Source organism: Lepus europaeus, chromosome 14 (genome assembly GCF_033115175.1).
Source record: "Lepus europaeus isolate LE1 chromosome 14, mLepTim1.pri, whole genome shotgun sequence".
NCBI classification, from domain to species: Eukaryota; Metazoa; Chordata; class Mammalia; order Lagomorpha; family Leporidae; genus Lepus; species Lepus europaeus.
In genome coordinates this window covers 83415674-83439595 of record NC_084840.1, presented here as the reverse complement: position 1 = coordinate 83439595, position 23922 = coordinate 83415674, and the positions used below count along the sequence as shown (strand labels likewise).

At 43.0% G+C, this 23922-nt stretch overlaps 1 protein-coding gene across 1 annotated transcript in view; it reads left to right on the top strand.

Moving 5' to 3' along the window:
* The window catches only part of ADARB2 (adenosine deaminase RNA specific B2 (inactive)), a 219006-nt gene that overhangs the window by 194533 nt on the left and 551 nt on the right, over positions 1-23922 (top strand). Inside the window, exons 8-9 of the mRNA XM_062210814.1 lie at positions 2966-3147; positions 22164-22342. Coding sequence (XP_062066798.1) covers positions 2966-3147; positions 22164-22342 — 361 coding nt within the window. The remainder of the gene's footprint in view (positions 1-2965; positions 3148-22163; positions 22343-23922) is intronic.

Here is a 23922-nt window from a genome sequence, read left to right as displayed (position 1 = left end):
TATCTCTCAAGGAATCTTGTCATCATTCCCATTGTGACCTGGAGGCCACGGTCTGAACTGAACAAGGAGAATGCCTCTTTTGGTTAAAGAAAGGCAGCCTTTTTCCAAGATCTTTCTCCCACTTATCTGTGGTATTTCAATGATTGACAAACAGACAAAAATATATTTATTTAGGGATTATCTATATTGAAAACTGGACATGGGATTTCTTTCTCTGTCAACATTGCAGTAATATCAGCTGTTTGAACAAAAGGAGAGGTATTTTTCTACCCAAGCCTGAGTGCTCAGAATTCTCCAGTTTATATTCAGAAAGACATTTGGTTTTATTGATCGTGTTAGCTGAATAAGTTTAAACTCCGATAGCCAGGCAAGGAGAAGGTTGAGTTTCTCTTTATTGTAAAGGTTATTAGGAGGAAATCAGATATGGAAGTTATTTGTCTTTGGACAATCCTGTAGAATCAGAACCACTCAAATATGCTCCAGAAATTTTGTTCAAAGCCAATGCTTTGATGGTTTCAAGTACCATGGTATTTCTTTGGGGAATACTAATTTTATTTTTTTCTTTAAAGATTTATTTTTGTTTGCTTGTTTGTTTGTTTGAAAGAGAGAGGTAGAGACAGATAAAAATACCTTCCATCCACTGATCCACTCCCAAAATACCACAACAGCCAGAGCTGGGCCAAGCCAAAGCCAGGAGCCAGAAACTCCATCCTGGTGTCCCACATGGATGGCAGGGGTCCAAGGATGTGAGCCATCATCCATTCCTTTCCCACCTTCCCAGGTGAACCAGCAGGAAGCTGGACTGGAAACAGAGTAGCTGGGAGTGTCACTGGCACTCCAAAACAGGATGCCAGCATTGCAATCAAAGGTTTAACCCATTGCACCACCACATCAGAACTAATTTCATTTTTAAATACTTGACTTGTTTAAAAACGTGCTTTGTTGATGACAAAGGAGGTCTACACTTTGCTTCTTTTAATTAATAAGAAATTTAAAAACTCCACTAACGGACAGGAAACTAACAGGCCCTGCTTATACTCTCTGTAACCCAGAGTCCCTTGCAAGAAACAGCGGCGTTTTCTTGGCATCCTTCACATCAGCAAAAGCAGCATGTGCAGCACTAAGTAAAGATGACTCTCATTTTTGGTGCCTCCCTTTCTGGTCTTTCTGGTCTCAGATTTAAGGGAAGAAGCCAAATCCCACAGTCACTACTCAAAACTAATGGTGGTTTTCTGTGGTGGAAAAGACATCAGAAAAAAAAAAAAACTCCGCTCCTGAGTGTTGTAGCCATTCTCTAACTCATCAGTGAAAATGAGGGAGAGAACGTCTCACTCAGAGTGTTGCCCTATAGCAGTGAGAAAAACAGGGCTAGATAGAAATGGCACTGCCAAGTAGAGGGATCCCTCCCCATCAGTAATAAGCACTCCTGTTTCTTTCAGGAATGTTCTCTCCTTCGAAGATTTTAGATGTTTACTCTTTGGTAGGATTATATGGATCCAAAGGATAGCTCTTTCCTTGCTTTCCGAGAAAAACGATATGACTGATGGAAGTGCCCACAAATAGTTTTTTTTTTTTAATGAAGTTATGCAAATCTGATAGACTAAAGTAAATGTTTCATAAAACCAATGACTGTTTAAATTGTAGGACTAAATTGTTTGTATATAAATATTACCTTTTATATTCCATTTGAGTTTTATGTAGATGAACACATTACTTTAATGACCTGCATTTACGGAGGGAGAGTGGGAGCATGGCTCCCTGAAATTCTCACCAGCCAGATGGCTGCCTTTTCTTGCATGAGATTAAAAGATGTTTCTCATTCGCCGCGATGCTTCTGAGGCAAATTAATATTGCCAGCTAAATTGCTTGTGTTTTTGGAATAAAATTTAAAGAGAACTTTTTAAAGCAATTGGTGTCACAGGTTCTCGGAGCAGATTGCTCTCCAGGTAGAGAGACATGCGGTAATTAATGGAAAGAATTCTGTGTTAATTGACTGCTTCAGGAAGGGAAATATAATGACTCCTTATTAATCATGAAAAGAGATGTACAGCATGGAGGCACCACAATAATTGCTCTAACAGTGGAGAAATGTTAATTAATGAAAAGAACAATGATGTAAGAAATTAGCTGCATAATGCTTGCGGCCGATGGAGGCTGGATTTTGGAACACATTATTTCAAGTGGGAACCACAAAATGTTGCCTTAAATAACAGATACGAGGAATCTCTTACCCACTTGAATTTTAAAATCTGACAATGCCCCTGGAATCTTTGCTTGAAGAAGCAAAAAACATTTGCCCAGAGGCTCTGTTTCTTTCAAAGACAATGGCCTTGATTCATCTCTCATCTGGGCTCCTAAAGGCAAATTTATCCCCAGACCCAAATTTATTAATGTCATTTCATTTAATTTCAACACCGTAGGTCATTCTGACTGCTAAGGAACAAAGGGAGTAGAAAAAAAATAAAATTATCCCTAAATTTAAATAAACAAATTTAATTTCTAGTATTTCCCAGCTAACATAAAGGCAAAATTCAGTTTCACTTTGGGAACAGAGTGCCTTTTGTTAAAAATCTAACTTTAAGTCCCTGGCTGAACAGCCAGCTTCCTCTCCAACGCACAACTCATTTTCCAAAAAGGGAAGTCAGGTTTATTAACATGCAGAGGCACTGTCAGAGCTCAGTCCCACAGCGTAAAGAGCCACTCAAAATCATTAGTGGCCACAGGCCAAAGCCGCCCTGATGACTCCACTGTGCCTGGCGAGCTCCCAGGCGCGTCCTTCCCATCATTTGCATGATGTAAAGAGTGACACTGCAAGGACCAGGGAGCTGAAGGGCAGAAAGTCACCAGTGTTTTTGCACAAGCCCAGCTACCAGGGTGCTCAGCGCTGATGGAGTAGCTGCTCTCTCTGCAGCTTCCCAGAGGTAAGGAAACTTTCCGCTGACTATGCCTCCACTCTTCCCTCCAGGTGGAATGTCCTGGGACTACAAGGCGCTCTCCTCTGTCACTTCATTGAGCCCGTGTACCTCCACAGCATCGTCGTGGGGAGCCTACACCACACGGGCCACCTCTCCCGGGTCATGAGCCACAGAATGGAGGACATCGGCCAGCTGCCCACCTCATACCGGCACAACCGACCCCTTCTCAGTGGTAAGAAAACCCTGTCCTGAGGGATCCAACGCCTCCATCCCAAAAGCTCGCCAGCAGCGTGCAGGCCCCAACAGAGCCACCTGCTGTAGCCAGCGACTCTTTAAGACTTCATGACAATCCAAAGACTTAAGAAAGCAAAGAGGTGAAAGATTCAGTGCATCTCTGAGCATAAGAAGCGTATTATTGTAAATCCGTAACAGGACCTAGATCATCACACATCACTGGGTCGTTTTCACTGCAGTGTCTGCATAGCCAGATAAAAAGGAAAAGGCTCTGTTAATGAGGCAGGTGTCTAAGAGGACCCGGCGCACCCTCCTGGTGCTGCTCTACCAGAGGCATTGCTGGTGGAGATGCAGGGAGGAAGAAATGGAGTAAACAGGAAGGAAGGTGGGAGCCAAGTCCAGGCGGCTGGAGCAGGACCACGAGAACCAAGGGTCCTGGTGCTTCTTGCAGTAGGGCCCAGAGGGACGCACAACGGGAGGCAGTGAGGTGGCTCAGCCAGCACTGAAGTAGACTACAATTCCTGTCTTCCACAGAGCCCACGTGCCTGCCCTGAGGGATCCCTGGGCCTTCCCGAGTCTCTCAGCACACACCTACATTACATGGGGAGGCCCAGCCGGGCCACTTGGCACAGGGCCAGTTGCGAAATCAAGGGTCACCTAACCATGCAAACACTGAGGAAGCCGTGAACTTCCATGTCCACCAGCTGTTTGCTAGCATTTTGGAAGGATGGCGTTTATCCGCTGTGACCACTAGACTTCCACATTAAGGAAATTCTAGGGATGGGAAAACAGCAAGCAGAGGAAAGAAACACCGAGATTTTAATAACACCCCTAAAGCCTCATCTTGGAGCCCTGGAGGAACGCATTAGATCTTGGCGTTTGCTTTCCTGGCTGGAGTAGGAGAGAGAAATCTCTCAAGAGCTGCTTGTGGCAAAACCAGGCAGATACGTTGAGGGAGCAAGGAGACTGCTTCTGCCTGAGGAGTACACCTTCCTTGTTCCAAGGGCAAAAAATAACACCCACAGCTTTGCTGGTTTAAGTCACACCAAATCCCCCAGGGGAAAAGAAAAAAATAAAAACCAATAAAATGAAAGAGCTGAGAGCAGTCGGGCTTAAGATTTATTCCCAGGATTCTAAAATTGTTCCAAATTATAAGATCAGAGGTAAAATAGAGCCTCATGGGGGCAGTAGTAGAAACTAAAAAAAAAAAAAAAATAGCACAGAGGAAAAGGTAACTCCTGTCACAGAAGTAACTCCAAGCTTATCTATTTGTTCTACAATATTCACCAATTAAATACTGAAAATCTTCTATGTACTGTTGTGGAAAATAGGATCACAGACCTTAAAGTTAAAATAGAGACAGCAGAGGGGTTCTCCCCAGTGTGTAGCTAAATGATCCCTGTACCCCACCCAGTTCCTCAACATCTTCGAATTCCAGGATTCCTATTCCTAAGATTCTGAGAGCCTCTGCCAAGAATCAGTTTTTGTTAGCGTTTGTGGCACTCAGGTAGTCAACTAAAAATCAACTCTTCTGGGCTTTACCTCCTGCTCCAGTCTACAGATTCTTGCTCGGTTATAGAGGCTTGCAAAGACCAGTGAAGGAGGACTTGTCGTCAAAAGTTAGCGAACTTCAGCAAAGCTATTTAAAAGAGGGTAGCATTGTTCAATCCGGGAATGCTAAGTACTTGTTTGTTTATTTTGACTTCACCTCTCAGTGAACAAACATTGATTTACAAATATTAACAAGACAGGATGACACCTACATGCTGATGGCAATGTTACCCAAATTGCATTTTCTCTCAGTCATCATCATGTTGTCCCCATAAGCCCCACTTCTGTCCACAGGTCACTGGCTCTTTCCCTCAACCCCAAGACAGAGGATATACTAGGGTCTCAGCCACTAACTGAGAGGTTAGTGCATACTGGACAGATTTTAGTTCATCTCACAGGCCCAAGCTATAATCTGCTTCTGTAAGCTGTGTGCAGAGCCCCAGCGTCCTGGTACTGGAACCTTAATAGCTGATGGGCAATGAACAGCCTTTGTCCGGTTTTCTTGTCTTGAGAGATGAGAGAATTCAGAGGGGCTTGGTCTGAGTGGTACAGTTACTATAAAGTACAGAAGTCTCATTTGGAGAATGGCTCTAACATTTAGAGAAGGGAAATAACCCAGGTTGAGTGGGGATTCCCTCCCGATGTCAAGTGTATGACATAGCCCAATCAATCCACACACCAACCAACAGCAATTGGTATTATCTCCATTTTAATAATATGGATAGAGACTGACAGAAATTCAATAACTTGCTTAAGAAGCTTGAGTTATCACTAGGAAGCAAAGATTTGAACTCAGATCTGATTGTAAATCCCAAATGCTTTCAATATACCACACTGCACCCTGTGGCAGTGAGGCATAATTTCTTATGACAGATGTCTTTCTTTACTCACATAAAAACTAATCACGCAAAACAAGAGCAGCTAAAGAAGAGACACAACATCTGATTAATGGAGAATTGGGGTGGATGAGGCAAATCAACCCATTGAAGCTTGTCTAAAACTCTTAGCTGCCTAAGAGTTCACACACAATAGCTGAGATAACCACTATGATTCGTGTATTGCCAGGCGAGGAACTGAAAAAAAATTGCTCCACATTTGAGGTCTACAAAATGATTTATTAGGTATTTAATTATTGTTGGAGAGGTAGAGAGAGAGAGAGAGAGAGAGTGCTCATGCACTTGTTCACTCCTCAAATGAGAGAGAGAGAGAGAGAGAGAGAGAGAGAGAGAGAGAGGCAACAGAGAGTGCTCATGCACTTGTTCACTCCTCAAATGCCCGTAACAGCCAGGACTGTGTCAGAGTGAAACTGGAACTGAGAACTCAAGCAGGGACTTCAATCGGGGTCCCCGCCCTGTGAGTAGCAAGGACCTGACTGCTGGAGCCATCATCTGCTGCCTCCCAGGATGCGCATAGGGGAAGCTGGATTTGGGAGCCAAAGCCAAGACTCAAACCCAGATTCTCCGATGTGGGATGCGGGCATCTTCATAGGAGTCTTAACTCCTAGGTTATTCTTTAAGCGATACAGCATTTCAGTAATTCTTTTTTTAAAAAAATATCATTTGGGACCCAGTTTCAACTTCTATCTTTCCTTTTTACTCTTTTTTCTTTCTCCTGTTTTATTTTAAGATTTGTCTGAGCCGGCGCCGCAGCTCAATAGGCTAATCCTCCGCCTGCGGCGCCAGCACCCCGGGTTCTAGTCCCGGTCGGGATGCCGGATTCTGTCCCGGTTGCCCCTCTTCCAGGTCAGCTCTCTGCTGTGGCCCGGGAGTGCAGTATAGGATGGCCCAAGTGCTTGGGCCCTGCACCCGCATGGGAGACCAGGAGAAGCACTTGGCTCCTGCCTTCGGATCAGCGTAGTGCGCGGGCCGCAGCGGCCATTGGAGGGTGAACCAACGGCAAAAGAAGAGCTTTCTCTCTGTCTCTCTCTCTCTCACTGTCCACTCTACCTGTAAAAAAAAAAATACTTTTATATATATATATTTATCTGAAGATGTGGTCAAAGAGCAAAAACAGCTCTGGGTAGACCTCAAAAAAGACCAAAAACCACTGGTTTGGAACTAAATGAAAATGTTCCCGTATTGGGCTCCCCAAAAATTTCAGTAAAGTTCTTTAATTTCTAAGTCAAATTGAAAGAGAGCTTCTTCTCTTCCGATGAGTGTCAAGTGCTCTCTTACTTCATACTTCTGGTTCCCTCAGTTGTCCTCATTCTTCTGTTTGCAGAAGCTAGAAGAATTTATTTAAACTTCATAAGCACAAGAAAATAAAATATACAAACACCATTGTCCTTACCAAACCACTGTCCAGTGAGAAGTTTTCATTTACATTTTAATATTAGCCTATTTCTTCCCTGGAATCTAGCTTCTTTTCAATACTCTTTTTTAGTTATATGTTCATCTGGGAACATGTCAACATAAACAAAAGCAGGAATTTTGAATCATAAATGTGGAAGCAGTGAATTTTAAAAAATAATAAACAGGTAAATTCAAAACCACTTGATGTCACTGAGTACCATAATATAATGCTAAGACACCTGAGACGTCTTATCCAACCTCTACCCTAAATGATATCTACCCCTAGCCCAACAAGTACAATCTGACTAGACATTTCAGTCTATGTTATGTGATGGCTTAGAATGTGATTTTTATTGTTGTAGAGATGCAAATGAGCCTAAACTTCGGTATCTCTCTTGCACGAAACCTCTAAAGAGTAACTGCATTGCCCATCTGATGGACAGTTAATGCACATTTTAAAAGAAAGTCGTAATTTCTTGCAACAAAACAGAGAGAGATCTTGAGTGGGGATAACAGTAAAAACACAGTCAGACAAGCAAATGAAATTCTCCTGGGGCATCCCTCAAGGTCAGTTCGCAGAATTGCCTTAGAAGATGAAGCTTACCTATTAGTAGAATGAAGCACTGCAATTTAGATACGGCTAAATCAGTTCTGGGTTAAAAAGATCAGCCAAGCTGAAAAAGGTACCCTTATTGGCACAGTGAGAGGATGCATATAAATGTTGAGAGATTTACTTGAAACATTCTGCACAGACCGGGCTGAACCTGTGGCAAAACTTCAAGAACAGAACCCCACATCAGTACTGTTGCGAACTCTGAATCTTTAAGCAAAAGTTGCACCACTACAACAGCTACCCTAAAGGAGTCTGTCTTTGTCTTTCTAGTGAGCTCAATAAGGTGAAAAAAATGGTGAGCATAATAAGTAATGAAAATATATGCTTTGAATATTCATATTTTTAGGAGAAAAAACAGATCCATGAAATAGAAAGTGACTTTGACAGCTTGTTCTCCCAAGCTGAGATATATGCTTCTCTGAGTTTTCAACCTCAAGGCTAAATTTGTTTTTCTACATCAAGAAAAGACAATTTCAACAAAGGGAAAATCTGGATGGTTAAATAAACTCTGTGATCATGTTACTGGCGTCTGTAACAGATATGTTTTTCAATGTGAGACTCAGCCTATATGATTATATTTATAGCCTATAAGCAAGGTCTTGGAAATGAACATGAAATTTGAGAGACAGACCCAGAGAATTGATTGCCAGGACTATCAGTTAGGACTCATTGCTTCTGTTCACGTGGGGAACAGATTACAATATTACAGTATTTATCATAAAGGACATCAGCTGTCTTTCTTCACAGTGCACATTTTCCTAAAATAGTAAAACTGAGTAGTAGACGCTTCTGTCAGAAGTCCTTTCATACTTCCAAGATTCATAGAAACTTAAAATTAGTCTGAGAAAAGTTTGATGTTTATCAAAATGTACACCAGTGGTAGCCTGTAAATTGTGCCCAATATCACCTATGTTTTGCATTCTGTTGCCATTTATATTCACATTTTTGTGTGAATCTAGATTTTTTTAAAATATTGTCACATTAAGTGGAAAAATCTTAGATGATGCATCAGGCTTATAATTTGGGAGATTTCTAAAATTAATGATCATTAATAGTATTTTGTAAAATAACTCAGTGGGTTGTAGCATCTATTTTTTTCTAGCCATAGAACAAGTAATTTGTAATATTATCTTTATGTTAAAATGTAGATAAATTATAGAGTGACATACAAATGTTCCATATATTTTAGTATGAAATATAACCTTTAAAAATATATATCTGTGTCCTATTGTCACTAGTCCAAGGAAAATACTTCTGTTGTCAATACATGTCATTTATACAAAATACCAAGAAGTTTACCAACATAACCTTAGCATTAATTTAATCCTGCAATGAATATGTGAATACACGATCTTGTATTGGGATAGAGTAGGGAAGAAAATGGTCAAAAATCCACGTCAGAGTGATCACATCCAGGTAGAGAATATGGAAAAATAAACCAACAAAATATAAGGTCCTTGTGGAAAAATAAAGCAATGGCAGAGGGGGTTAAAAAGTGGTCCTTGGGGCAGGCATTGTCATGTTTTCCATATTGAAGTGCCGGTTATCAGATGGAGCCCACCTCAGCTTCCAATCCAGCTTCCTGATAATGTACTTAGGGAGGCAGCAAGTATGTGGGTGCTGCCACCCATTTGGGAGACCCTGATTGAATGGCCAGCTCCTAGTTTCAATCTGGCCCAACTCTGGCTGTTGTGGACATTTGAGGAGTGAACCAGCAGATGGGAGTGTTCTCTGCTCTTCATCTTTCTTTTTTTTTTAATGTATGCACTATTGCTATAAATTTCCCTCTACTACTTTTGCTGTATTGTGCAGACTTTGAAATGTGCTTTCAATTCCATTTGTTTCAAGAAATTTTTTTATTTCCTTTTTAATTTATTCAATGATTCATTGGCCACTCAAGAGAATTTGCTCAATGTGTAAACTTTCCATTGTTCTTACTGATTTCTGGTTTTACTTCTGGTCTGAGACAATACATGGTGTAATTTCAATTTTTCTCAGTTTACTAAGGCTTGATTTCTAGCCTAATAAATGGTCTAGTCTAGAAAATATGTGTTGCTGAGACAAATATGTATTCTGTAGTTGTTGGATAAAATGCTCTATAATAGTCTATTGTGTCCATTTTCTCTATAGTATGATTCAACATATTGAATCTGATATATTCTTGTTGATTTTCTGTCTGGATGACCTGTCCATTGATGACTGTGGGGTGTTGAAATCCTCCACTGTTACTGTATTAGAGACTATCTCTCTCTCCTTTCAGGTCTATTTTCTTTATATATTTGGGTGTCTAGCATGGAGTGCATATATATTTATAATCATTATATCTTCTGGTTTAACCAGTTCTCTTATTAATATGTAATGTTCTTCTTTGCCTCTTTTTATAAGTTTTTATTTCAAGTCTATTTTGTCTGATATGAGTGTAGCTACTCCTGATTATTTTCCGTTTCCATTTGCATGGTATCTTTCTCCAACCTGTCACCTTCAATCTCTGTGCATCGCCACCTGAGCAGAGAGTTTCTGCTAGACAGCCTGTAGTTAAGCCTTATTGTTTTCATCTGCCCAGCCAACCTACATATTTTGGCTGGAGAATTTAATCCATTCATAGTCAAAGTTAATATTGCTAAATAGCCTATCATTTTGTTTATTGATTACTGATTGTTTTATGTATTCTCTGTTTCTTTCTGCCTCTATTGCCATTTATATTTGTGTTTTGTTCACTTTCTGTTATCATAAATTTGGATTCTCCTTTCCTTTTTGTGAATCTTCTCCATTAGCGAATTTTGTACCATTCTGTGTTTTCATGATATTTATTTCTTTTTATTAAAAAGACTTATTTATTTGACAGCCAGAGTGACAGAAACAGAGAGAGAGAGAGAGAGAGAGAGAGAGAGACAGAGAAATAGAGGGAGGGTCTTCCATCTGCTGGTTCACTCCCCAATTGACCACAACAGCAAGGGCTTGGTCAGGTTAAATCCAGGAGCCCAGAACACCATCCAGGTCTCCCATGTGGGTGACAGGAACCCAAGTCCTTGGGTCACACTCTCTGCCTTTCCATGTGCATTAGTAGGGAGCTGGAATGGAAGTGGAGCAGTCAGAGATCAAACCAGCGCTCAGATAAGAGATGTCAGTGTCACAAGCGGCAACTTAACACACTGCATCACCAAGCAGGTTCCTCATGGTGTTTACTTCTAATGTAGGACTTCCTTCAGGATTTCATGTAGGACAAGAATGGTTGGAAATTGTTTTCTTCCAAAATCTTGAATATATCATCCCATTATCTTCTGGTCTATAGGGTTTCTGCAAAGAAGTCTATGGTCTGTAGGGTTTCTGCAAAGAAGTCTATTGTTAGTTTTCTTCATATTTAACTTGATGTTTAAGATTCTTTCCCTGTCCTTGACTTCTGACAATCTGACTATAATGTTCCTTGGAGGTCTTTTGTGGTTGACTCTGTCTGGGGTCTTTTGAGCTTCCTGTATGTGAACTTTGGTTCAAGATTCAGTTGCTCTACTTCCCATCCAGCTCCCTGCTGGCGCACTTAGGAAGGCAGCAGGAGATGGCCCAGCTGCCAGCCATGTGGACAGAGTTCCAGGCTTCCCCCGCTTTTGGCTGGCTCAGTCCCAGCCATGGCGGCCATTTGTGGAGTGAACCCTTGGATGAAAGATCTCTCTCTCTTTCGCAGGCTCTCCCTCTCTGTCACACCTCAGTCTTTGTTCAAGTGTTTGGATGGAACCACACAAAATATGGAGGGCAAACTGCCTTAGCCAAAATCCAGTGAATCAAATGTTAATAGCATCAAAAATACCTTTACAACAACATCTAGACTTATGGTTGACAGAGCCTACCCCAGTGTACTCATAAAATTAACCACCACAGAGAGAAAACATAAAAGAGAGGGAAAAGACAAAGTGAGGAAATCTAATATGCACTTAGTAGTAGTTTCAGAAGGAAAGAGAAAAATGCAGAAGGAATACTATTTAAAGAGATCATAAGAAATAATTTTCTAAGAGAAAAGAAAAGCATCAAGTTACATATCTAAAAAGTATATTAACCTGTGAAGAATTTTCAAATCCTCATCTAAGCAGTGAAATTACTAAAAAGAAAAATAAAGTTTTAACAGCAGTCAGACATAACAGATTAACTTTAAAGGAACTAACTCAGATGGGTGCCTGGTTCTTGAAAGAGCAAAAGGAATGAGATAGCATTTTTTAAATACTATTAGAAAATTAATCTCAACTTAAAATCTCACATCTAGCAAAAGTATCTTTCAGAAATAATAATGAGACAACATGTCCAAACAGACAAAACCTGAGAAAATCGAACTCCATTAGACTCATACTAAAGCAAATACTAAATGTGTTAAAAAGAATTGGGCAGAAAAAAAAACACATGATCTCAAATGGGTAATGCAGGGGTGGGCATTTGATATATCAGTTAGCATGTCATGCAAGGATGCTTGCATCCGTATAAGAGTGGCTGAATTCAAGTCCTAACTCAATTCTCAATTCACAGCTCCCAGTTAATGCACACCCCGGGTGGCATCAGTGAGGATACAGGTGGTTGGGTCCTGGCCACCCATGTGAGAGACCTGGATTGAATTCCTAGTTCCTGGCTTTGCCTTGACCCCACCAGCTATTGTGGGCTGTTAGTGAAATAACCAGTGAAAGTGGCTATTTCTTTCTCTCTACCTCTCTACCTCTCAAATTAAAAAAAAAAAATGAATGGGTGATGCAGTATAAAAAAACAATAAAAACCATCCACATTTTCATTCAGTTTAGAACTTGGCTTTTCACCATCCTGGATACTGTACCAGTAAAATATATATATTTTATGCCAAGGCCCTTTTGTTCTACATCTTTTAAAATAATGATAATCCTTATAGAAGTTAAGGATCATATCATTATCAGATTAGTAAATGAAAATGCAAATATTTCCTCCTGCCATGGAAATCTCCCATACTTTAAAACATCCTATGAGCCTGTGCATTTCAGACTATGTGAAATACAAGCCACAGACAAGGCACAAAGTCCCTAAAAATCAGTGGAGGCATGAACTCTCTTACAAAGAGAGTCCTGGTGACATGGCTGCTACCATCAGCAGACTTCTCACACAGAGCATTCTTAGATGGGGTAGCCATCATGGTGGCCTGTGGCCCACACCCTTCAAACACTTACCTCCACCACTTTAGCCATCACCTTATCAAACTAGTCAAATGAAGGGAGGTAAAGGGGAAAGTTGTCATACTGTGTCTGTGTATACGTCTGTGTGCACACATGTGTGTTGATGATCTCACTGCCAAACAGCCAGTTATCCACCTCCATTCTCATGCACTACCTCAAGATTCTGAAGTACATTTCACGTATTTTCCATTGAATATGCATTGTTAAAACACGACAGTAGCTATAAAATTACTGGCAATTATAATGATGTTCATGTTAATGATAATGAATAAAATGACATTAATACAGCCTTAGCAGCTAGTTATCCCAAATCCATACACTCACGTTAAATTTACTAGCTCCACTTCTGTGTGGCTGTTTATCTGTGTGTGTATTTGGGAGAGGAAGGAGGGGAGATCCCAGGGGATACTGGCTGCATATAAAACTCAAGAGATCCCTTCTATTCCTGCAACTTTATGATTCTGGGCATGCCTGGAAGCATGCTGCTTCATTCATTTTGCAAAATTAAACATAATGCTACCCTGTCTTACAGACTTGCCTCACTTCATGTAAAAATTATATCCCTGAAATGTCTTGTGTAAATTTAATTTGGGGAAAGTGAATTACATTTCAAATATAGTAGGCTCATCTGCTATTTAAAGACATGTTGTAACATCTCACTTATATAATGTCTTTTTTTAAAGGCAAAGAAGGATGTTCTGAAAGTAAGGCATCTTTATATAGCTATACGAACCATAATAAAACTCATTTTCAAGGAAGCATTGTGGGTTCACTCACTGCTCTTAAATAACGATAGTAGTAACAGTCGTAGTGGTTGTACTGACACTAGTAGTAATCAAGTTAGTGGAGTGACAGCAGGGAGCAGTGGCAGGTTAGTTAATTTATCAAAGGTCACACTTCCTGTACATCACTGAAGTGATATCTGGCCTTGGTCTGTTTCCAGAGCCCACTCTGTTAGCACAGCTTTGGCAGTTAAATAAAAGATCATCCCATCTCGTCAAGCCCGTCCCTCTAGATCTGTGAACTCAGCAAAATGTCTGTGTCATGGACTGACAGAGACCAGCTTATTCTCATAAAGATCTATTTTTAAAGAAAATGCCTCTCTCAACATTTTCATGAAAGATGAATATGCAGTATATCTACAAATTAGTAAACACCAAACACATCTATATGTTATATATCAGACTTAACAAGCTTTTGTTAGCCTCACTGCCATTAGAGATTACTCTGATTCAGAAACTATTTAGGTAAAGATGGTACAAGACTGTTTGGAAATAGCTATTAAAGAAAAAATGATATTAGAGGCTGTTCTTCTCCGAGTTATACAATTTTTCAAGAGTTTTTCTCCTCACCCTCTTTGGACATTCTTTTTAAGATTTCAAGATCCTACCTGACGACGCCAACCTCACTCACACAGGAGCATGTATCATGGTGTTCCCTGCAAAAGCAGCCCATCGGCGTGAGAACTTTCTCCTCGGTGGCTGTGCTGCAGGATGGGCCACCTGCCTGTCTTGTGGTGTGATGGAAGGGAAAACAAACGTGGCTGAGAAGCAGCCGTGTGAGCTCTCTCACCTGCAAATCTATCATTCTGCCCAAAAGTGGTGTCTGAAGGGTGGGATTGTTCCCCCAGAAGGAATCCTCCTTTGTTCATAGACTAAGTGTGCCAAGATTCAAAATTACTACTTGGATAAGTCTGAATAGTGGGCCCCAAAGATATGAAATTCTAATCCCTGCAACCTGTAAACTACCAGGTGTGAAAAGAAAGATTCTTGCACATGTGATTAAACGAAGGTTCATGCAATGAGCAGACAGTGTGGATGGTCTTAGTAGATCCTATGTGCGGTGACCTCTGTCCTCATAACAAGAACATACTTATACGAAGAATTCCTCATGACACATGCAGAGAAGGCTGCATTGGGGTGATACAACCACAAGCCAAGGCATGCTTAGGGTCACTGGAAGCAGCAGAAGCACAGTGGGATTCCCGTACCTTTGGAACCTCCAGAGATGACTCTGTCCTGCTGGTGCCTTGATTGTAGACTTCCAGCCTCTAGAACTGTGAGGGGATATAGCTCTGTTGTTTTGAGCCTTGAAGTTCATAGCCATATGTGACTCCAGCCATAGAAATTGAATACAGTGCTACATTATGCACGTGGAATTTTCTCTACATGTGGAAACCACATTAAAACACAAAATGTTTAGTCCATTGCCATGGACTAAAAGCAAAAGTCCCCCAGTGCTCATCCTAGGCTACTTGATTGTGACTTTACTTTCTGGATGTCAAAGAGCATGCTCACAGAATCCTTGGTTAAGGTGATCTGTAGAATGAGAAACAGGAGAAACAAAGTTTCTGCACGGGGACTTCTCCTAGGACATTCTTCTCTTCTTGGCACATACTTGGCACAATGCTCCTGTCCTCTGGGTTCAGACATAAGGACCGGGCCTGTGTCAACGAGCATATTCTGATGCATTGGCATCTTGCACTAAATGAAGATAAACTCCAGGAGGCATTTAATGTTATGAGCTGGGGAAAGGAGGTAAGACTTTTCTGAGTCTACTGGATTACTAGATATGTGCTAATGGACTCTTTGGAAGAAACTAATGGGAATAGATCTTGGTAGGGTTACACCTGTGACTGTTGTTCATTGTGTCTTTATGATTTTTTATATTTTTTAATTTTTATTAGTATAAAGAGGACAGAGTTCATGTATTTCATAGATACAATTCTTTTTTAAAAAAGACTTATTTATTTATTTGAAAGTCAGAGTTAGAGAGAGAAGGAGAGGCAGAGAGAGAAAGAGAGAGAGGTCTTCCATCTGCTGGTTCACTCCCCAATTGACCACAATAGCCAGAGCTGCACCAATCCGAAGCCAGAAGCCAGGAGCTTCCTCCAGGTCTCCCATGTAGGTGCAGGGGCCCAAGTGCTTGGGTCATCTTCTACTGCTTTTCCAGGCCATAGCAGAGAGTTGGATCAGAAGTGGAGCAGCCATGTCTTGAACCAGCACCTACGTGGGATGCCAGCACTGCAGGAGGCGGCTTTACCTGCTATGCCACAGCATTAGCCCCAGATACAATTCTAAGAAAAGAACGGTACTTCCCTTCACCCCTCCCTCCCTCTAACTCCCCTCCTTCCTTCTTTTTTCCTTTAATTTTGTATTAACATAATTTCAATTTACCTTATAATCACAGACTTAATGCACCACTAACCATAATGTTCAACAAGGAAAAAGTAGAAAGATCACTGTTCCACAGGAATATAGACAAGGGCTGAAAACAGCAATCAAAACAAAGATGTCAGTTTCACTCTTACACACTTTTGACTATACTAACCCACAAATGAAACAACTCCTTTACAACATATCCCCAGTTTCAGGGGCTCTTTGTTTTTGTCTTTGTTTTACTTCTTTTTCTTATTTTTTATTTATACAAAGATAACAAATTTCATGTATTTCATACATGAGGTTTTAAGAGCACAATGATATTCCTCACCTCTTACACTCCCTCTACCCCTCACGTCCAACCTCCCTCCTTTTCCTATTTTTCTCTTAATTTTTACAATAACATACTTTCAATTTATTGTGGCTTTTTAATCTTAAATAATTTGATGTTCGCTTTAGGAAGAATGTCCCCAAGAATATATGCCCTTCTTTTATTGTCATAGCTCCTGACCACAGAGAGAAAAAGAAATGAAACACATGCAGTTGTTGCTGGGCCTGTGTTCAACTTATCCAGCCCCACCCAAAACTCTCACTCATGGTGTGATGTAGCACTGAGTTAAGTAGTTGTAGCCCTAATATTCTTTAAACATTTTCAGAAGTCCAATCTTCCATGGCCAGGGAGATAATCAATACAATTGGAGTGAATAAATGAGTGGTTTAAAGAACTTTCTGGAAGATTCTTTACTTATGTCTGTACACAAGGATGCCAAAACAGCACCTAGGAAGTTGATTTAAAATTATAAAATCAATACCTAATCAGTGACATCACTCATATATATAAAGAAGTTCCTTAGAAACCAAGTGTCTCCCAAACATAAATAAATTACCAAGACTTTTTTTAAAAAAGGAAGAATCTGGAAGTAACCTAACCTACCATGCAAGTAGATCTTTAGATCATCTCAGTCCAAGGAATTCTAGGCACAAGGGGGAAAAGGACACAATCACCCTGAAACCCAAGAAGGGAACACGGAAAGCAAGTACAAGTGAGCCTGGTTGGCCTGTTCATGACAAGTAGGGAACAAGGGCCTTCCTCAGAGCGTTGGCACTCCTGGGAGTACAGAAGCCTGACATGAAAAGAGGTATCCCGGGGCAGGTTAACGTTAGAATAATGAAACAAACATTCCCCACTCCACCATAGCAATCAGAGGTAATATCATATTCCCTGAATGTTTTCAACTGCTCCTGACTACACGTCATCCATCCTTGTGGGACTTATCCCACAGAAAGAGAGGAGCACAGTGCTTAGACTCATGCCAGGGCTCCGTGAAGAAATTCCATGTTGCATTGTACATTGGTAAACTTACTATTAGACTCAAGTAAGTCTGCCAGAGTCATTCCATCTCCTTGGATATAATCAGTATAGCAGCCATCAGTTACAGGGATGTCAAAAATCATGCTACTGGCTTGAATTGTTAGTAGACATTCCAAGAACTACCTCTATGTGGATGATTCATTTTTTAAGAGAAAAGAAAGACTGCCATCCTTCTGTGTTGCTTTGGGAAGCTTTATCCCTGCTTGCAGAAGACAGAAAAGAGATTATTCTTGCAGTAGGAGTTCAAAGTATATGTAGACAATAACATCTCTTGCAGAGGTATTAAAGACAAATGTTAAGCAAATATATAATTGAAATAAAACAGTTTAATGTAAAAGGAACTTGACCTTCGTTGGTTGGCTAGTTACTCTGTTCCGTGGATACAGTCAGGTGATTTATAACTAAACTGGAAGCATTTTCTGGAGCCTGACTGGGAGCTTTCTTGATCTGTATGACTTGGAGAGCACTAAACAAGCTGAGGTGACCTTCAAATCTTCCTTCCGATGAAAATAACAATAACCTTGACACTTGATGCTTTAAAAGTGCTCTTATGCGTCTTGCTCAATCTTCACATTGCCTTGTGAAGCGGAGAAGTTATACCACTGTCAGAGAACAAACTAAGGGAAAGAATGGCCGGTGCCAAGATCCCAATGTGAAGTAGGAACCAAGATGGTCTGACACTCAGGTCTCTTGACTCCTAAGTCACATGAAGAGGCTGTTCACACTTTCCACCTCTGCGGTCATGGATAAACTCAATGATATTGGAGACTGTAGTGGCCTTACACTTCATTTCATACTTAAATTAGTTTACAAGGCCGGCGCCGGCACACCGGGTTCTAGTCCCGGTCGGGTGCCGGATTCTATCCCGGTTGCCCCTCTTCCAGGCCAGCTCTCTGCTATGGCCCGGGAAGGCAGTGGAGGATGACCCAAGTCCTTGGGCCCTGCACCCGCATGGGAGACCAGGAGAAGCACCTGACTCCTGGCTTCGGATCAGCGAGATGCGCCGGTCGCAGCGGCCGTTGGAAGGTGAACCAACGGCAAAAAGGAGGACCTTTCTCTCTGTCTCTGTCTCTCACTATCCACTCTGCCTGTCAAAAAAAAAAAAATTAGCTTACAATGATACTGTAGTGAGAAATGAGTGGTTTTGTAATTAGATCATGCAAGCATCGCATTAGCTAAAGTCTTGTTTACAAAGCAGCTATTTCCCCTACCCTGCCCACGTGCCAACAAGTTGGGACCAAGGCTAAAGAAAAGGTAGTACCAGAGCACTTGGGTGGGAGAAGCTGCCCGTTCGCAGCTCAGACCCCTTCAGCCCATCAGCCTGCACCTTCCCCGTGCTGTGCCCCCACAGCCTTGCCTTCCCCTGCGTCCCTACCTGCGGAGCAGAGCAGTGCTGGCTTGACACCCGCATCCTCATGGCTGCCTTCCCAGCATTGTCTGGGCCCCACTGAAGTTGGCCATGTTTGCAAGGAGTACTGGGAGAGGAGCCCAGCCAGGCTGCAGCTGAGACCGCTCCAAAGCAGGTGCCTGTGCTGACAGCCAACAACAGCAAAGCAGCTAAACTTCCCAGAGCAAAGAAATCGGGGGGAGAGAGAGGGAGGTAGGGTATCCTGAAGGAACGGGGAGGTCTCATGGGGACATCAGATACTCCAAGACTTTCCACTGAGCTCAGGGTGGAAAGGTGGAGAGAAGATCCAGCTCTGTGCCTCAGAGGTCAGTGTCCACTATTATGAAGACTGAAGGGGCAGGGACAGGGGGAGGGGGAGAGGGTCAGGTAGAGGAGAGAGAGGCTGTCTCCCTGGAGCCTGGCTGCATCTAGATCTGGAGCAGTGACTGCCTCTCTTCGTACCCAGTCATCCTTGACCTTGGCAGCTGCCTCCTCCTGCCAGGGCAGTCGCTGCCCAGTAGGACAGCCCATGGCTGCCAAAGGGCCAGATTGTACCCCCTGTGCGGTTCTGGGGGGTGGGCAGCTGCCACGGTGAATCGCTTCTAGGAAAAAGAAAGAGCTGATATGAATGGAATTAGCCTGGGCACCTGACACTGCGCATCCATGACCAGAGGAAGGTCACAGGGTGATTTTCAGTTGGGGCACCAGACTGGGTAGGAGACAGAGGGTGATGCACTCTGTCCAAGAGGGTGATGCACCCTGGATCCCTAATGAAACTGGGGACTCTGGGGACATCCTGGGGTTTGGGACCCTGCAATCCACAGTCAAGCAGATCTTCCTGTGAACTCTGCTGAGGGCTGCTTCCGAGAGGATTCTGTGCTGTGGTTCTACTCCATACATGAGTGGCTCCCTTACAGGGAGATTGCTGGGCCCAAGAGCTCACACTGTGCTCATCCAGCCAGTTCTTTACGTTCAACACCTGAGCTTCTCTACCAACAGTGCCTGATGCGTTGCTGTCATCACGCACCTGCCACTCCGGTGACCTAAATGCAGTGCACTTGGGCTGGGTTGGTGGAAAGTGTCCTGTAGAGGCTTTGCGGGAGCTGCAGCTGGGAGAGATTCCAGAGGCAGGGAGCCCTGGACAAGGGCTTCTGGCTTATAAAGTGAATACCCACAATATCACTGACGTGAACAAACAGGACTCAGTTGTTTGTCTACTTACTTTTGTGGCTGGACCATGTGACTAAACAGAGACTGGGACATGTAACATGCCACTGCCCACACCCTGGTTACAACTGTGATGCCCAGGTTCTCCCCCGAGGAAGTGCAGCGAGTGGGAAGCACTGGCTATGCTCACCTGGGGCTGCACTTCCAAGGTGTTGCAGTGCATTTTTCTTCAGAAGCCCCCACCTCAAAGGTCACCCATGAGCAAATGTGATCCTTAGAAAGAGAAGCAGATAGACAATGAATTGGGCAGGCAAACATCACCAGAATCTTACACATGTTGGAATCCCAGGATAGTGTCCCTGGGAGGGACAGCCGCAACAGTGTTTGCTTCAGGTCACCAGACATCATGTCCCAATATCTCTAGGAAATTCTTTTTTTTAAAAAGAAGATTTATTTATTTATTTATTTGAAAGGCAGAGTTACACAGAGGCAGAGAGAGAGAGAGAGAGAGAGAGAGGTGTTCTATCCACTGGTTCATTCTTCAGATGGCTCCACTGACCCAAAGCCAGGAGGCAGGAGCTTCTTCCAAGTCTCCCACATGGGTGCAGGGGCCCAAGGACTTGTGCCCCTCTTCTACTGCTTTTCCAGGCCATAGTAGAGAGGTGGATCATAAGTGGAGCAGCCGGGATTTGAACCAGCACCCATATGGGATGCCGGCTTTACCTGCTATGCTACGGCACCAGCCTCTCTAGGAAATTCTGAACACAGTGAGGAACCTTGTGAGATGACTGGGCAGGCACTGAGACCCATCAGGAACTAGAAAGTACAGCCAAGCCCCAGGTTGCAAAGCAAATGCTGCCACAGAGCAGGAACACCCTGCTTTTCTCCCTCTGCTCTGCTGTGGAAACCTATGGTTGTAAGGATGGTGTGGACCCCAATAAAAAGTCAGAGTATGCAATCTGACACGGAGAGAGCCACTTTGAAAGTAGGACTCTAGGCCAGCGCCGCAGCTCACTTGGCTAATCCTCCGCCTGTGGCGCCAGCACTCAGGGTTCTAGTCCCGGTTGGGGCGCCGGATTCTATCCCGGTTGCCCCTCTTCCAGCCCAGCTCTCTGCTGTGGCCTGGGAGGGCAGTGGAGGATGGCCCAAGTGCTTGGGCCCTGCACCCACATGGGAGAACAGGGGGAAGCACTTGGCTCCTGGCTTCGGATCCGCGCAGCGCGCCAGCTGTACTGGCTATTTGGGGGGTGAACCAATGGAAAAAGGAAGACCTTTCTCTCTCTCTCTCTCTCTCTCTCTCTCTCTCTCTCTCTCTCTCTCTGCCTGTCAAGAAAGAAAGAAAGAAAGAGAAAGAGAGAAAGAAAGAAAGAAAGACTCTCTGAGCTTTCTGGACAGAACCAGCTCCCTGGGTGTGTGACATACCCAGCCCCGCAGGAAGTGCAGCCTAGAATGATCCATGCTCACTCACTGTGAAAGATCTTCTGTATATAAAGAGAATTGAAAATGAATCTTGATGCAAATGGAAGGGGAGAGGGAGCGGGAGAGGGGAGGGTCGCGGGTGGGAGGGAAGTTATGGGAGGGGGAAGCCACTGTAATCCATAAGCTGTACACTGGAAATTTATATTCATTAAATAAAAGTTAAAAAAAAAAAGAAAGTCATGATAATTTTCAAACAAAGGGACCCACATTTTCCTTTCACAGCAAGTCTCAGAAATTTTGTAGCCAGTGTTGTTTCTGCATCACATTACTTGATTAATTAATTATCCCAAACTCTTACATCTCCCTTGATTCGTTTTTTTTCTCATCAACCAAACTATAAACCTAAGCGGTCCCTGGTGTTTACCATGTCTGGTGTTATGCCTTGAACAAGGTTGGGGGTGCAGTGAGTGCCCAATACACTCACATTCCTAGATTGTTTTTACATGGCTTTGCTAGTTCATTCACTCAACAAATATTCATAGGAAGGGGGAAAAAAATCTCGACAGAGCTTTATTACTACAAGACTGCTCATAAGATCCTTTAAATTAAAAGGTTAAGAAAAATAGGTACCGGCAATGACTTGCAGCATGAAGCTGTCATCAGGGTCGAACTTGATTCTCAACCTCCACCCCTACAGGTACAATGGTGACCTCCAGGTGAGCTGACCAAGTTTTAAAGATGGAAAGCAGGGTGATGTGTGTGTGAATATCTCACATCAACTCAAACGCAGATTTTATTTCCCATTATCTGCTCTCATGAGAGCCCTGTTTGGGGCCAGGAATATTCATGCTTGGCTGCTTCCTATTTCTCTCTTGACAGGAGTGAGTAATGCCGAGGCACGGCAGCCAGGAAAGTCTCCCCACTTCAGCGTGAACTGGGTCGTGGGCAATGCGGACGTGGAGATTATTAATGCCACCACGGGAAAGAGGAGCTGCGGGGGCTCCTCCAGGCTCTGCAAGCACGTGTTCTCTGCCCGGTGGGCGCGGCTGTATGGTAGGGTAGGTTGCACCTGTCCTTGCTGGGAGGGGCTGGCTGCAGCAGACTGGGGCTCACACTCTGAGCAAGATCGCAGGAGTGAGCCATCTTTGGGTCCGAAGCGAGAGTGATACAGAACGCAAAAACCAGCTCCCGTTGTGTTTCCTTTTCCCAAGTATCCAGGCCAATAGCATGTCCCCCATAGATATAAGACTGTACTGCCCAAACCGGATCCCCAGACCAGCAACACTGCAGTCTGGGAAGCTTAGTCCTAGGAAGCCAAGTGGAAGGGAACTTATTGCTGAACAGCTAATGTGGCAAGCACTGTGCTGACCCCTTCACATAGGGTATCATAAGAAAAGTTCATGGACATTTTTCTGTTTATTTTAAAGGCATAGTGAGAGAGAGAGAGAGAGAGAGAGAGAGAGAGAGAGAATCTTCCATCTACTGGTTTACTGCCCAAATGCCCAAAGCCAGCAGCCCAGAGCTCCATCTGGGTCTCCCATGTAAGCGGCAGGGTATTCTCCGCTGCTTTCCCAGGCATACTAACAGAAAGCAGGATGGAAGGAAAGCAGGCAGGGCCCAAAGTGGCACTCCAATATGGGGTGTGGGCATTGAAAGCAGCAGCTTAATCTACTGCACCACAACAGTGGCTCCCACAGAAACTTTTTGAAGTTGGCATTATCCCCAGTTTAGATACAAGAAATCTGATGCTCAGGAAAGTTAGCGAATTTTCCTCAAATTGCAAAGGTAGTAAACATTCAGATTAGGCTTTCTCCCCAATCCTGATGCCTTTGGATTTCTCTGCTTCAACCATTCAGAGGCTGCTCTCTCCTCCATAAACAGGGATAATCACAGAATTTCTGGATTTTAAACCAAAATTTCTGTATTTTAAACCATATGTTTCCAAAGCATAGAAGATTATAACGAAAACATTTTTTAAAAAAAAAGCAAGTCAGCAAATAAAAAATGATTTGTTAAAATTTTTTTATCCAAGTAATGATTCCAAGTAGGAATAACAATGCTATGGTTGATTTATCAACCAGTAGAAGAACAGGAGGAACATACTGATGCTTAAAATAAACATTTTTGTCAACTAAAATGGTGCTGAATATTGCATAGTTATTGGAGTTTGGTGGCAAATTCTGCCTTTGCCACAAGTCAATACGTGTGTGCACAGGTCCGAAGCCAGGCGGCCTCCATCCTGCCTGCTCTAGGGCGCTTTCCCATGTTTCACTTCTGGAGACTTTGGGAGGGCAGAGAGGCATCAATCTTCCCTTGTTAAAAAAGGGTCTCTTTTTCCCTATCTGCCCAAGGACAATGAGTGGGCCTGCTGATCTGTGGACTCTCCTTGGGATGGGATAGGGAGCCCTCCCCGCTCCCCCCCCCCCCAGGAGCCTTGCCATCCTCCCTTGCTCAGCCTCCCTGACCTCCTCCACTGTGGGTGGAATTGGAACCGTGTTTGATACCTGCTTTATGTTGGCTTTCAAAGCTTTGCCTGATACACTCAGAAACCTGGCAGAGAAAGTGTCTTAGTTGTATTGTTCTGAGTGGCTAGCAACATCACCCAAACCCCTTCCTCTTTCCTGTCTGCCATGAGCTG